Source organism: Montipora capricornis, chromosome 2 (assembly GCF_036669925.1).
Source record: "Montipora capricornis isolate CH-2021 chromosome 2, ASM3666992v2, whole genome shotgun sequence".
NCBI lineage: Eukaryota > Metazoa > Cnidaria > Anthozoa > Scleractinia > Acroporidae > Montipora > Montipora capricornis.
In genome coordinates this window covers 35,559,417-35,571,916 of record NC_090884.1, presented here as the reverse complement: position 1 = coordinate 35,571,916, position 12,500 = coordinate 35,559,417, and the positions used below count along the sequence as shown (strand labels likewise).

The 12,500-nt window shown below is 39.2% G+C and overlaps 1 protein-coding gene across 1 annotated transcript in view; it reads right to left on the bottom strand.

The window, feature by feature from the left end:
* Positions 1-12,500, bottom strand: part of LOC138020030 (ras-specific guanine nucleotide-releasing factor RalGPS2-like) — a 28,375-nt gene that overhangs the window by 2,890 nt on the left and 12,985 nt on the right. Inside the window, exons 6-22 of the mRNA XM_068867021.1 lie at positions 11,094-11,183; positions 10,522-10,614; positions 10,063-10,130; positions 8,651-8,706; positions 7,697-7,776; positions 7,463-7,511; positions 7,257-7,350; positions 7,075-7,154; positions 6,888-6,966; positions 5,961-6,008; positions 5,342-5,418; positions 4,462-4,501; positions 3,115-3,182; positions 2,421-2,467; positions 1,261-1,359; positions 1,059-1,164; positions 310-404 (exon numbers count right to left, since the gene is read on the bottom strand). Coding sequence (XP_068723122.1) covers positions 310-404; positions 1,059-1,164; positions 1,261-1,359; positions 2,421-2,467; positions 3,115-3,182; positions 4,462-4,501; positions 5,342-5,418; positions 5,961-6,008; positions 6,888-6,966; positions 7,075-7,154; positions 7,257-7,350; positions 7,463-7,511; positions 7,697-7,776; positions 8,651-8,706; positions 10,063-10,130; positions 10,522-10,614; positions 11,094-11,183 — 1,269 coding nt within the window. The remainder of the gene's footprint in view (positions 1-309; positions 405-1,058; positions 1,165-1,260; positions 1,360-2,420; positions 2,468-3,114; positions 3,183-4,461; positions 4,502-5,341; positions 5,419-5,960; positions 6,009-6,887; positions 6,967-7,074; positions 7,155-7,256; positions 7,351-7,462; positions 7,512-7,696; positions 7,777-8,650; positions 8,707-10,062; positions 10,131-10,521; positions 10,615-11,093; positions 11,184-12,500) is intronic.

The following is a 12,500-nucleotide window of genomic DNA, read 5'->3' as shown; positions in this document are numbered from 1 at the left end:
CGGCCATGTTGGTGTCCATGAACAAAGGAACGGCGGCCATGTTGGTGTCCCCAGCTAATCCTCCGGGAATTGAGCTCTATTATCATGCAAACGTTTTCTTTTGTTTCAGTGGAAAAACAAGGTTGCTGATCACGTGAGTGAAAACACTCTATAGCTCGGACAATTTGGTTAAATTATGACGTCATCGGCTACGTTTGTGAACCATGACCGCCGCGGCGTAACGTGAAAATCAAGGATTGGCTGAAACATCTCACGTCCACTTTCTGGACCAATCATAAAGGAAACAGAAGCCATTGCAACAAGACTGACCTTGAGTTCGTTTTCTCCCTTTGTAGCTTGTCGTACATAGGTGTACCATGCCAACGCAGCCGGTTTTGTTCCCGCCTTAAATTTGTACGAGTTCCCTGAGAAAACAGAGGATTAAAATAGACGATGAATGTCTGTCTCACTTTTGTTTGATTCTCACTGCAACACATACGGAAACGACAGAAAAAAAAAACAGAGGAACCCGTTCTCAAAAGGAGAATTGCTCTGCGACCCTTTCGTTACGATTTGGAATTCAGCGAAGAATAACAATACGGCTCACCTCATTCATTCTGACAACGGAACAGATCCAAAAGAATACTATCACCGACTTCTCCGAGTATATCAATTTCGGTCAGGAAATACAGAATGGTATTTTTTTCCAAGGATTGGTTGCTTTAATTGCATGCGACTTCTCCCAGTAAAAACAATTTGCGTCAACATATGCATAGAGCGAGTTTCAATCGAGTGTCGTAAAACCAAAACCAAAGTAATTACTTTGGTCAGTCAAAAAAGACGGAGACAATCCAGTAAACCAATCAAAACTAGAAGTAATTACACGTAGCCGACACAAAGCGAGGGAAAATGTGCACGCACGAGCCACAATTGGTTTTGGTTTCATCTCTGATTGGTTGAAAAAGTGGCGCGAGAACTTTGAACCAATCACCGAATGAAGTAATGCAAAACCAAAGTAATTTGTTAATTACTTTCGACACTCAATTGAAAACCAATCTAGTTACAATGTCATCAATTACCTCTAATGCCGTCTGTAAGTTGAAACGCGTCAGGATGGCGAGGGTCCTCCAACAAAAAAACACTAAAGTCGGCGACATTCACCATTTTATGGGCATCTTTCTTAAACTGCAACAGTAATACAAACATAAAAAGTATGTGAACAGCGACAGCGCAGAATGATAAAATCTACACAAAAATTTACAAGAGTGGAAGCTGACGTACGGCCTCTCTATCGCGCCTTCCAAAAGTTCTGTGTTTGGGAAGGAAAAAATGAAGCCAATTTCCACAGAGACCAACCCAGAACTTCTGCCAGGAAGATACCTACATCAACAAAAACAAAAAAACAGCCATCAGTCTGTAATCGTCTTTGCCAATACTCTTATTGTCATAATGTAAAAATGGCCTCCAATAAATATTTCTTTTATCATTGTGCTAATGAGCCTTAGTAGACCTGTTGGCACGTGTTAAAGGAGGCTGGTCAGGTTAATTAGCACCGAGATAAAAGGATAACTTACTGGCGGCCATTATCGCGATCGTCGAATAAATAAGCGAATCTTTACTGAGTCCTTGATTACATTTTGTCTCATTAACGTACGAGTTTTCTGATAGAAGATAAAAGAACGCGTTAAACTAAGTTAAAACTCCAATTTTAAGCCTTTTGGCTTTGATAACGAGCCAGTTATTAGCCATCAAAAACTGATAAATTCTTGGGTGACAAAAGCGCTAATGAGACCATACATTCTTTATAAAATTTCGAATTCCTCAGAGATTATCTGGAGAATTGCGCTCAAGTTTCAGAGATAGCTCATTATGCAATTGACTTTCAATATTCAGTAACGATTTCTTGGCTGATAGATTAGAAAACGATGGGCTTATGCTAATGAGACAACAACAATAATTCCCTTCAGTGAAAGTGTTTTCACGTGACGTCACGGTGGCGGGCGGCCATGTTGGTGTTCGCAAACAATGGAACGGCGGCCATGTTGAATAATTATTCATCCGGGAATAATGCCTTATTATCATGCAAACGTTTTGTTCTACAGATAACATGACTGAAAACACTCTATACTTGGATTCAGTGTAGTAGCCTGACGTTGCTAGATTCTTGGAGCATTTACCGCTGACCGGTTGCCTTGAATGGTTGAGCATCGGACTACCGGTCGACTTGGCATATCATTACGACCTGTTGTGAACTACTCTCGTAAGACCCCAGCCACAAAGTTTTCAACACTGGCCGGATCAACACTGAATGTGTTTCTCTTCTTCTGCAGTAAAAGCCACCATTTCACAAAGAGAAGAGAATGATTGCCCTTGGCTGTAAAACAAATGGAAAAACAAAAAGGAAAACAAGTAGGCCTAGGATGACTTTGGGCAAAACTCACCGCCAATTTCTTCCCTTGCTTTAAAATTTTCTTCCGCTTGAGAAAACCTGCAAAAAAATGTTCACAGTTCAACATTGGACCAAATACATGGTACTAACCAAAAAATATTTTTTCCCAGTTGAATCGCTGAAATGCTATCTGCGTCACAGCGATGTGTCTGAGCTACCGTAATGCAAGTTCTTCTCCCGAACACGTGTATCTCTCTGTTGTTGATTCTCTACTTGCACAAATTCCATAATACACCTCTTTTAACTCCCAAAATTTTGCATAATCATTGCTTGCAATTTCTCCTGGGACATGAAGATGTCCCAAGAAAAATCGAAAACACTTGTTACGCGATTTGATATTTTGGGATGGGCAGGGCATGGGGGGGGGGGGGGGGGGGGGGGGCGTTAAAAGCGGGTGCGCTAACCGGCGTTCAACACCATGACAACCTTGAGATTTTGATACTCCTTAACAAATGGTTAGCCCATAACCTTATTGGCTGTTTAAACAAAACGCATACTATCATATGTCTACTTATTCCAGAATTTTGAGCCAACAACAGTACTTTCGAAAGACATTGCATCTAACTTAAGTGTGCCCACACTGTGGAAACACGCATCACATGTGATACTGAGGTGAAACATCAGACACACACACACACACATCACCATGGCAACGACACTGAATTAACTCCGTTTTTTATCAATACCTTCAATGACAAATCCAAGATCAAATCCGCTAGGTTTGTGGTCTTCGGAACTGGTATTACTCAAAATACTGCAATAGGAAAAGTAATTATCACACTTATTCACCGGATAAAAATTCAAACGAGATAGTGACTGACTTGTATAAAATCAAACCGTGTTATTAGGAGTAAATCTGACGTGGAAACTATAAAATTTGACGGTTAAGTATGGCCTGGGAAAGCATGATATTATATTTGTCAAACTTTGTTTGGCTGAGCCAAAGAAATTACTATGAACAGCTAAGCCAAACGAAAGATTCGTAATCCACAGGACCACGTTTTGTTCTGTGGCCCAGTTTTGCATTGTTAGTGGTTTTGTCCCAAACTCAGGCAAAGTAAATTGTAAACACAGAAAGACTCTTAAATTAGCTTCAGTTCCCGCAACATCAGAGTCGCAAATGTTACATTTCCTTGTTCGCACCTCTTACAATGCCAAATTGAGATGGCGGAAATGATATTGTTGCTGTGGGAGGCGTTTTAAATATATAACCCCCCGGGGGGGACTCCCATATGGAACAGACGGGGATGCTCGTCGGAAATTTTGAATTCAACCCCTAAAGGAGACCATCTGGGCGTGGCTCAAGCTTTTTGTGACCCCTAAAGGAGACTAATCTGGGCGTGGCTTAAGGAAATTTTGACCCCTAAAAACAAGTTAAAAAGAAAAATTGACTTCTGTTTCTCTTCGCGTAATTCTGTGTTTCTTCGCGGAACCCTAAACGAGACCCTAAGCGAGACGACGAGCATCCCCGTCTGTTTCATATGGGAGTCCCCCCCTCCCCCCGGGATATTACCATCCTCTCGGGAAATTCAAAGTCGTCCGAGTCTTCCCTTGTCGTTATCGAAATAAAATCATCTCTTCGTTTCATTAACACAGGTTAACATTTATCATCCAGTTCATTACCATACAGCAAGTGTACAGCATTTCCACAATTTGAATCCTTGCCGAATAACGAGACAATTAGTTTAATGGCCTACATCAGCTCACGAGTCTCCTTTAGCGCAGTCACGGGTGAAGCACCCGAACCAGAAATCGGAAGGTCGTAGGCTCGACTCCAATGGCCTATTTTGCTACCGATGAGTTTTCAGTGATTTATGAGCATTTGCAGGCCTTTGTTTGGGCAAACAAAATTAATTTCAAGTGAACTGAAGACGAGACGCTTGCCCCCACAAAGGACTAGAACGACCCACGATTGACTAAGAACTAAACATAAGCAAAATAGGCTATGAAGAGCACTCAGGATTTTTTTCCAAGTATCCACAAAACAGCTAAACGCCTTTGCCGAAGTTAACATCTTTTCTAGAAATGTTTACCTGCACCTATCCAAAGTTAAGTCTGATTTGGTCAAATTACCTTTAAAAAGAAAACAAGTGCGAGAAACACTGTCAGTATCGGGAGGCTCAGGATATGTTTCCTCACAGTATAAAGTCCGTTCCAATAAACACCTTGTCAGTTCCATTCCTTTGTGGGGGACAACAACTACTTTGGCAATTCATAATTTGAAATTACAGTTTTGTCCGTTTGCCCCACAAAGGACTAGAATTGACAAAGAATTACGCACCAGTAACGTACCATTTGGAAGATACATTTGGGCTATTATATTTTCCTACAATGCAGCTATCGCCATTTTCTAACAGCCGGTATAAAAGGAAAGGAAAGGAACCTTATTTAAGTGTCTAGTCGTTCTAGCGCTAGAGCACTAGTTGGGGACACTGTAAACTGAAATTAATAATTAACACAATCAAGTCAAATGTTCATTTCACGCAACCATACAAATTTGGCACTGGTTTCTCACAATGTTACAACATATCGGATTATCCAAAGAAAGACAACTTAAGATTGACAAGATTGTCCACTCAAAAACTATTCCCCCTTAACCCAATCCCACTTCGAAGTGGGGTTTAAGAGTTTACATGTCGAACTGTGGTTGCCAAATCAGCTATACAACTGCAAGAGATAATAAAGAAATTAATTGCATTACTGCCAACGCCTTTGTTTCGAAACTTGGCACACAAATTCTACCAAATGTCCTTTAAACTGTGACGACGGTGGCCTTTTTAATAGCTCAAGCACATTCACACTGGACGCTAATCAGTAAGTATAAAGGACCTTTACCTACCAGCCATAATGCTAAAAACAGGATTGCAAGGCTTCCTCATGCATCTTAGTCGAAGGACACTAAACGCAACTTACCGATGGAGCACTTGTCGTCAATAAGCATACTGTCATCCAGTAGATTTCGCGATCCAGTACTGCTTGCTATACTGCAACTAGAAGTCAAGTTTAATTGTGTACTGCTTGTAACTTTCTTTGATTTATTGATAGAGACTAAATCCACTTCCTCATATCCAGGAATACACAAAATAGACGCAAATCACTGTGTTATATATCACGAAGTGTCTGTCCCCTAGATCTCTTACGACGACGAAGCCTTCCCGTTACCCCTATCCCCCAACAACAAATAAACATGATAAGTTACCATAACAATACCAATCCTAATCTCAACCCAATCACTGAAATAAGTCCAGCAGTCGGTGGCGATAGCCTTTTTTTTTTTTCAGTAACGTTTTCTTTACAAAGAAATTATGAATGCATCAGTTGTGACAGTGTCCGACACACCCTAAACTTTTACTTTCTTTCCATTGAGCACTGTACGGTTTACTTTTGCGTTCTTAATTACAACGTTCCCTAAAACGGCTGTGAATAATTGAAGTACGCACCAAGTAAACCAGCGGAACACAAGGGCCGCGCATTCTAACATCGTTTAAATAAAGAAGTGGTGAAAAAACAATTCAGTCAAATATTAGCTTACCATAGAGACTCTGATGACGACAAATTAGCTCCAAAGAAACTAGGCATGCTGTTTAGAGAGAAGCACAGTAATATGTCACTTATCAATATTGCATGAGCACGCAACAGTTCACATTGTGATCATTAATGATCACTACATAAGACGACGACCAAAGGCAAGCCAAAACACCATTTCAAATACAATGCAATGTTAGCAACAGCGAAGGCAACTAAAAAAACTCGTTCGATTTGCAATCTACAAGTTAAGCCTCACAATGGTCAATTTTACAGTAAATTGACCGAAAGGCTTGCACGTGAAAAGGTGTGTCGTCTATTCACCAAATCAGTAATCACCTGCGCGTGTGTTCGGCGTGCTTTTAAATCCCCCACAAAAGAGAGAATACTCACAACCACAAACCCCACCACCTCCCCCCCCCTCCCCCCATCCACTTAATTAGGAAAACTTGCAGTGCTCAGTATAACAAAGAGAATGGGGAATGCTCGCAATGCATCATACATGTACGTTCTCGTTATCTCATGGTGGTGGTGATGATGATGATGATGATGATGATGACGATAGCGACTGTTTTGATAACATTAAACAAACACTAATACATCACACCAGCTGTGTGCGTGTTTTCCGTCTGAATGACGACAACAGTAAAATAATGTTAATGAATTTCGAACGGCACAGGGCATAGAGTGTTCCCTCGATGTTCCATAACGAGGGGAGCTGTCATCGCCGTTAATCTTGTTGACCAACAAATGGCAAAGATCGTTCGGATGAACATAGTCCAGAAAAAAAAAAAACTGTTGTTGCCGACTAAGTGACATTTCAACAACGTGAACACAAGTTATCTTACTGGTTTATTAACGTACAAAAAATCGCTAGGTGTAACAACCAAATCCGTGATTTGGGGCTCAATTCGATGTACACGGTATAACTTACACGGCTCCCAAGCTGGCCGATTTCCTGTGCCCCGGAACAAACTTTGAACGGGATGAAACGGGTGACCTCCGAGGAACATCTGCAGCAAAAACAATTTGGCATAATTGACTTTCACGAGAAAATAAATGAAATTGCTACAATGTAGATTTTGTATGGCAAACAGTTTATTTTCATCATGCCATCATACCACTTATGCTCTCTCTTGACCTAGAGGCTTTGGCTTTTAAATTCGTCGTATTGGCTTTCGGTTCGATCTGAAGTGACAACCTTAAAGAAAAAAAACGTAATTACTTGTGTCAGGTTTATTGTCATTCTACTCAACATTGTGTAGAGAGAAAACATAGCACAGTGCTTGAACTCCATTCTTACTTGTAATTGTCGTCCTCAACAAACTTTTGCAGTTCTTCGATGTAGTTGACAGAACTAATGTAACTTTGAATGGAAGCTGACGGTTCCAGATTTTCTGAATAAAGCAAAGGGAACAAATTGTTTAATTTTTGTCGAAGGTCCTAGATGATCAAATGAAAGCACATGTTCTTAATAATTATTAAACAATAACGATTCTGGCCACTTACCGTAATTCGATTGTTGAAATTCCGATATTAACCTAATAATGTCATTCATCTACAAGACAACAACAAAAATGATTAATACTATCATTTCTCTCCACCATTGCTTGGCTTAACAGTCTAGTACAAGCTAGAAGTGTATGTGCCTCAACTTTCCACATTGCCAAGTTACCATAACATAAGAAGTCGCATATAACTTTTTCAACACAGTATTTCTGAGGAATTGTGAGTCAGAGGTACCTTTCGCGTTCTAGCATCATCCAAGCCACCAGTGTTAGGATGAATGGTGTCAATATATGTCAGATCGGTTAGATACATTCCTATCAAAGACAAAAAGCAAGTCTGTCATTTCTGACTGAAAGTGACCTGTACAAGATCACTGGAAGAGTTTTCCAAGACCTGTTGTCAGAACAGGAACACACGACAAACTTGTCTTCAAAGCCTGCATTGACCTTATCCAATGGAACAGCTTGGCAATACATTGTCCTGTCCAAACTGAGGAATCGCAGCGTGTAGAAATGAGATATGACACAAGTGAAAAGAGTAAGGAGATAAATAAAGCTTTAATCTGTGGATTCAGATGATCCTCGGTAAAAAACGCAAAGAAAACTTTCTTCTAAAGATCTCGATCAATGCAAGACGTTTGTTTTAAACTTTAGAGAGGAAAAAAACAACTCTTCAAGTTTTGAGAGGCGCGCTGGCCTCATGGTTAGAGTTCTCGACTCGGGATCGAGTGGTCCGGATTCGGGCCCTGGCTGGGGACATTGTGTTGTGTTCTTGGGCAAGACACTTAACTCTCAAGGTCTCTCTCCACCCAGGTGTATAAATGGGTACCGGCGAAATGCTGTGGGTAACCCTGCGATGGACTAGCATCCCATCCAGGGGAGAGTAGATATACTCCTAGTCGCTTCAAGCTAATGAAACCGGAGATAAGTGCCAGCCTGATGGGCCATCTTGCTCGTAAGTAGAGACTTTTACTTTTTCAAGTTTTGAATGCTCTAAACGTGTTACAGGCATAATTTTTGGAGTGCACAATTATTTTTCATAGTGTGCATGCTTGGAGCACAAAACTTGCAGTCCTACTCCCGTCACATCCTTGCTAATTTCACCTTCAAGTTTTTTGCTGCATTTTGCTGCATTTTGTACCATCAACAACAGATGACACTCGCTTTAAGAATTACCATTAACGCTTACCGAAGTACGGAATGCAGGGCAGCTTTACTGAGCTTAAATATTCCCTCAGGTTTTTTCTAAACACAACCAAAAAAATTAGCTTTCTTCCAATCTTATTTCATTTTGAACCATGTTAAGATCTTAGCTTCTGAAATTCGTGAACGGAAAACGTGACACATTGCAACTATGAAGATCACATAGTCATTGTAACCATTTTAAAGTGTTGTTTATTGTAAAGGGCTGTGCAACATGGCTGCCGTGCAAAACCTTTATTTATGCATTCATCATCAACAAATCAGAAACGTGTTGTGTGTACGGTCCTCTTTCCATCTATTACTAACTCAGACTGCAACCTTGAAAGTCCGGGTGACATTCAACGTGCCCGAGAGCACTGCCCTCTCCATCTTTCACAGTGCGTCTGTGCGTCTGTGCTTCTGCCTCCCAAGAGCTCGCGCATCGTGAAATCCACCTACCGTGACCACCCCCTGAGGGCATCCATTATGACGTTATATTACTATTATTATTATTATTATGATTATTATTAGTAGTAGTAGTAGTAGTAGTAGTAGTAGTAGTAGTAGTAGTAGTAGTAGTAGTAGTAGCAGCAACAGCAGCAGCAGCAGCAGCAGCAGTAGTAGTAGTAGTAGTAGTAGTAGCAGTAGTAGTAGTAGTAGCAGTAGTAGTAGTAGTAGTAGTAGTATTACTATTATTATCATTATCATTATTATTAAGAAGAACAATAATAATAATAACAAAACAAAGTTCCAGGTCGTGAAAGAATTGATGGTACATGTATACATAGAATAGTACTCTGAGGTTCAATTTTGGTATCAAGCCTCTGCAGAAGCTCATGACCTTGAAGCGTTTAACTCTGGTTCAGAGTTGGGCTTTTTTTTAGTTTAAAAATTTCCTTATTTGGATGTAACGTAGCTAATGCATTTTCCCGCGCGTGCAGCGTCGATCTTATTTATGTCCATATTTGGGCATAAAATTGGTGTACTAAAGTCCTCAGCTTTCTTCCAAGGAAAAGAGTTGCAAGTTCCACACTTCAAGGCCATGTGCTTCTGGCCTCTGGAGACTGTGGATTTGCACCTGGCACAATAAAAAAATTCCTCACGTGCCACGACAAGATTTTTTCACCCTTTCGAGATTTTGTCATCTCACAGCATTTGGCATTGGGCTTGTAGTAGTTCAGGTAATCACCTGTCCCCAGTTGCTCAAAGGGTGGATAGTGCTATCCATTGAATAAATCACTATTCACTGGATAACTCAAAAGGACATGCTCGTTTTCATCCACTTGATAGCGATTTCTCCGGTTCATGGCGTTATCCACCTTTTGAACAACCGATATCTGTTGCAGAGGAACAACTATTAGCCTTTGGCTGAGTGAGTACTGCATGTTATTATTTTCATTGATAAAATAAGGGGCATACTTGTTCTCTTCCTCTGAAAAAAGTTCAACTAACTTGTCATACACAACTCGATCTCTCCTGTGGATTAACTGGAATCAAAACAGATCATTATATTAATAACTGTACTCATAAATTATTGACAATGAAAGGTCTGTCTGAAATAATAAACACAACCAGTTGTTTGCAAGTGAGGTCCAATTAGCCAAAACTTGAAAATGCTGCCTACAGATCAACACTAGATTCCAAATTACATGAATAAACTATAAAAAATTGCGACAGAATATTTTCTTCAAAACATTCTTAGAATAAGAATACTCTGCCGCAATTTTTTGTAGTTAAAATGTTTTTCCAAATCACTTCTTCAAAGTAAATAAAGACGGGAAAAAAAAAAAACAAAATGTACGGCCAAATTGCTAAAATTTATCAGTATCATCATTTTATAAAACAAAAATTATACAATAGTAATAATGATTTACATACTGCCCAAGTGTTGTCAAGTCTGTAAATTGGAGCACTCTGAAGTCCAGATATCACAGCTTTAAGAGAATGAAGGTTGTTCAATTCCAAAAGTTTCTGCATGTAATTTTTAAAATAAAACAAGAAAGGAAAGAGTCAGGAACAAAAGTCAGACACGGCTGATTTGGATAGATGAAAAAGTGGAGGCTTTGGAAAATACACCCCAACCTACAGTAGTTCTTTCACCTAACAATGAGCATTTAAGACAGGGTAAACCATATAGAAGAATGTACATGTAACATGTACTGTTAGCAATATACTACAGTTTTTTTTGTCATGTACAATCATGTAGTTTTAATGCTAAAGTAGTTGAAACAGAGCAAATGGAATTTTACAGAGAACCAAGAACTTTCAAAGCCGAGAAGATTGTGAGATCCAACAAAGTTAACTGAACCTAGAAAATGATGGTGATTGGATTAACATGAGAGTTATACACTCTAACTGGGGTCAGAGGTTTGGAATCAACTTTTTCATACTGTAACAGTATACTCTGTTTCCTCAGAAAATCAATACAATACTACATGTACAGTACATACCTTGGCTACCTTGATAAAGTGAGTTAAAACTCCAGCTCTGACCTTGGCTCTATTTGCATTGAGAATTTCTCTCTGAACCCAAAAACTTGTCTATTCAAAAATAAGTAAATAGAATATTTAGTTTAAGCTCACACGTAAAATAAGCTCTTTTAGCGCACATGATGGTTACGTAGTTTGATCACACCACAGACCTGATAACATACACCTTATTCCAAAATGGCCGCTATTTTAATATAATTCGATATCCTTTTGTTTTCATATTAAATTAGACCTTGATGCCTCGTTCAAGGCAAAATGTTCTTTTGAATTTCAGCTCATGAACGAATTTGAATAAAAACAAAAGAATATTTAAATGACAGCGATTTTGGAATAAGGTCTATACAACTTGTATTACTACAGTATGTACTTACGACCTGATGACATTACAACTTGTATTACTATTAAAAATTATAGAGTAACCCCAAAACACTCCTGAACATTACATACATGTAATTACATTTTCTGGCAATTTCAAATCAGAAAATGGCCATTGACTACAAAAAGCCATATGTTTTGGGGGTTTCTTTCCATAAATGTACTCATCTGAATGTTGTATGTAAAATAGTAATAACCTGTGTTGCTTTCATGGCAGCTACATTATGGGGGTGGTGATAGCAGTTAGTTCAAGCACATGTACAGTGTATAGTACATCTGTAGTACAGTACATTGTAGCTGTAATTCTTTAAAAGTAGTATTTTTGCATTCATTTGATGGTCCATTCTTCAAGAGTTCAAGGTTCAGTATTATTATTATAATTGATTTTGGGATATTAGCAGTTATTAAAAACTGGATCATTGGATAATGCAATTCGAGAGTTTTGCTTGGCTAAGCCATCATGGTTTATGAGCCATTTTACCATGATCTACAAACACGGCAAGCATACGCGTGACTTTTTGGGCCTTTTTATTTTTATTGTAGTCTAGTTTTCTATATTTTGGGGGCATTTTTAATAAAACAATTATTCCACTCACGCTTGTTGGATATGAGATGATTATAGCCAACTCGGCGCTACGCACCTCGTTGGCTATCTATCATCTCATATCCAACGCGCGCTCATGGAATAATTGTCAATTATTATTATTATGTCCTACAAATGACCCCTGATGTTTAGTATCAAAATGGAGTGAATCTTCGACTTCATTTCAAAGTAATGAACTAATGATACTGGTCAAGTGACAACTCTACATGTGGTGTAAGCAGTTACTTTCCCAGCAGAATCTGTGCTGAGTAAAAGATGTCACAAAATCATTTTGGAGTCAACTGAAAACTTAGATGTAAGATAAATTTAATCATAAATCCCTTAAATTGTTAACTGTTGCTTGCAACATCCATTATGGAGGTTGCTGGCAGTGGGACTAGCAAATACCC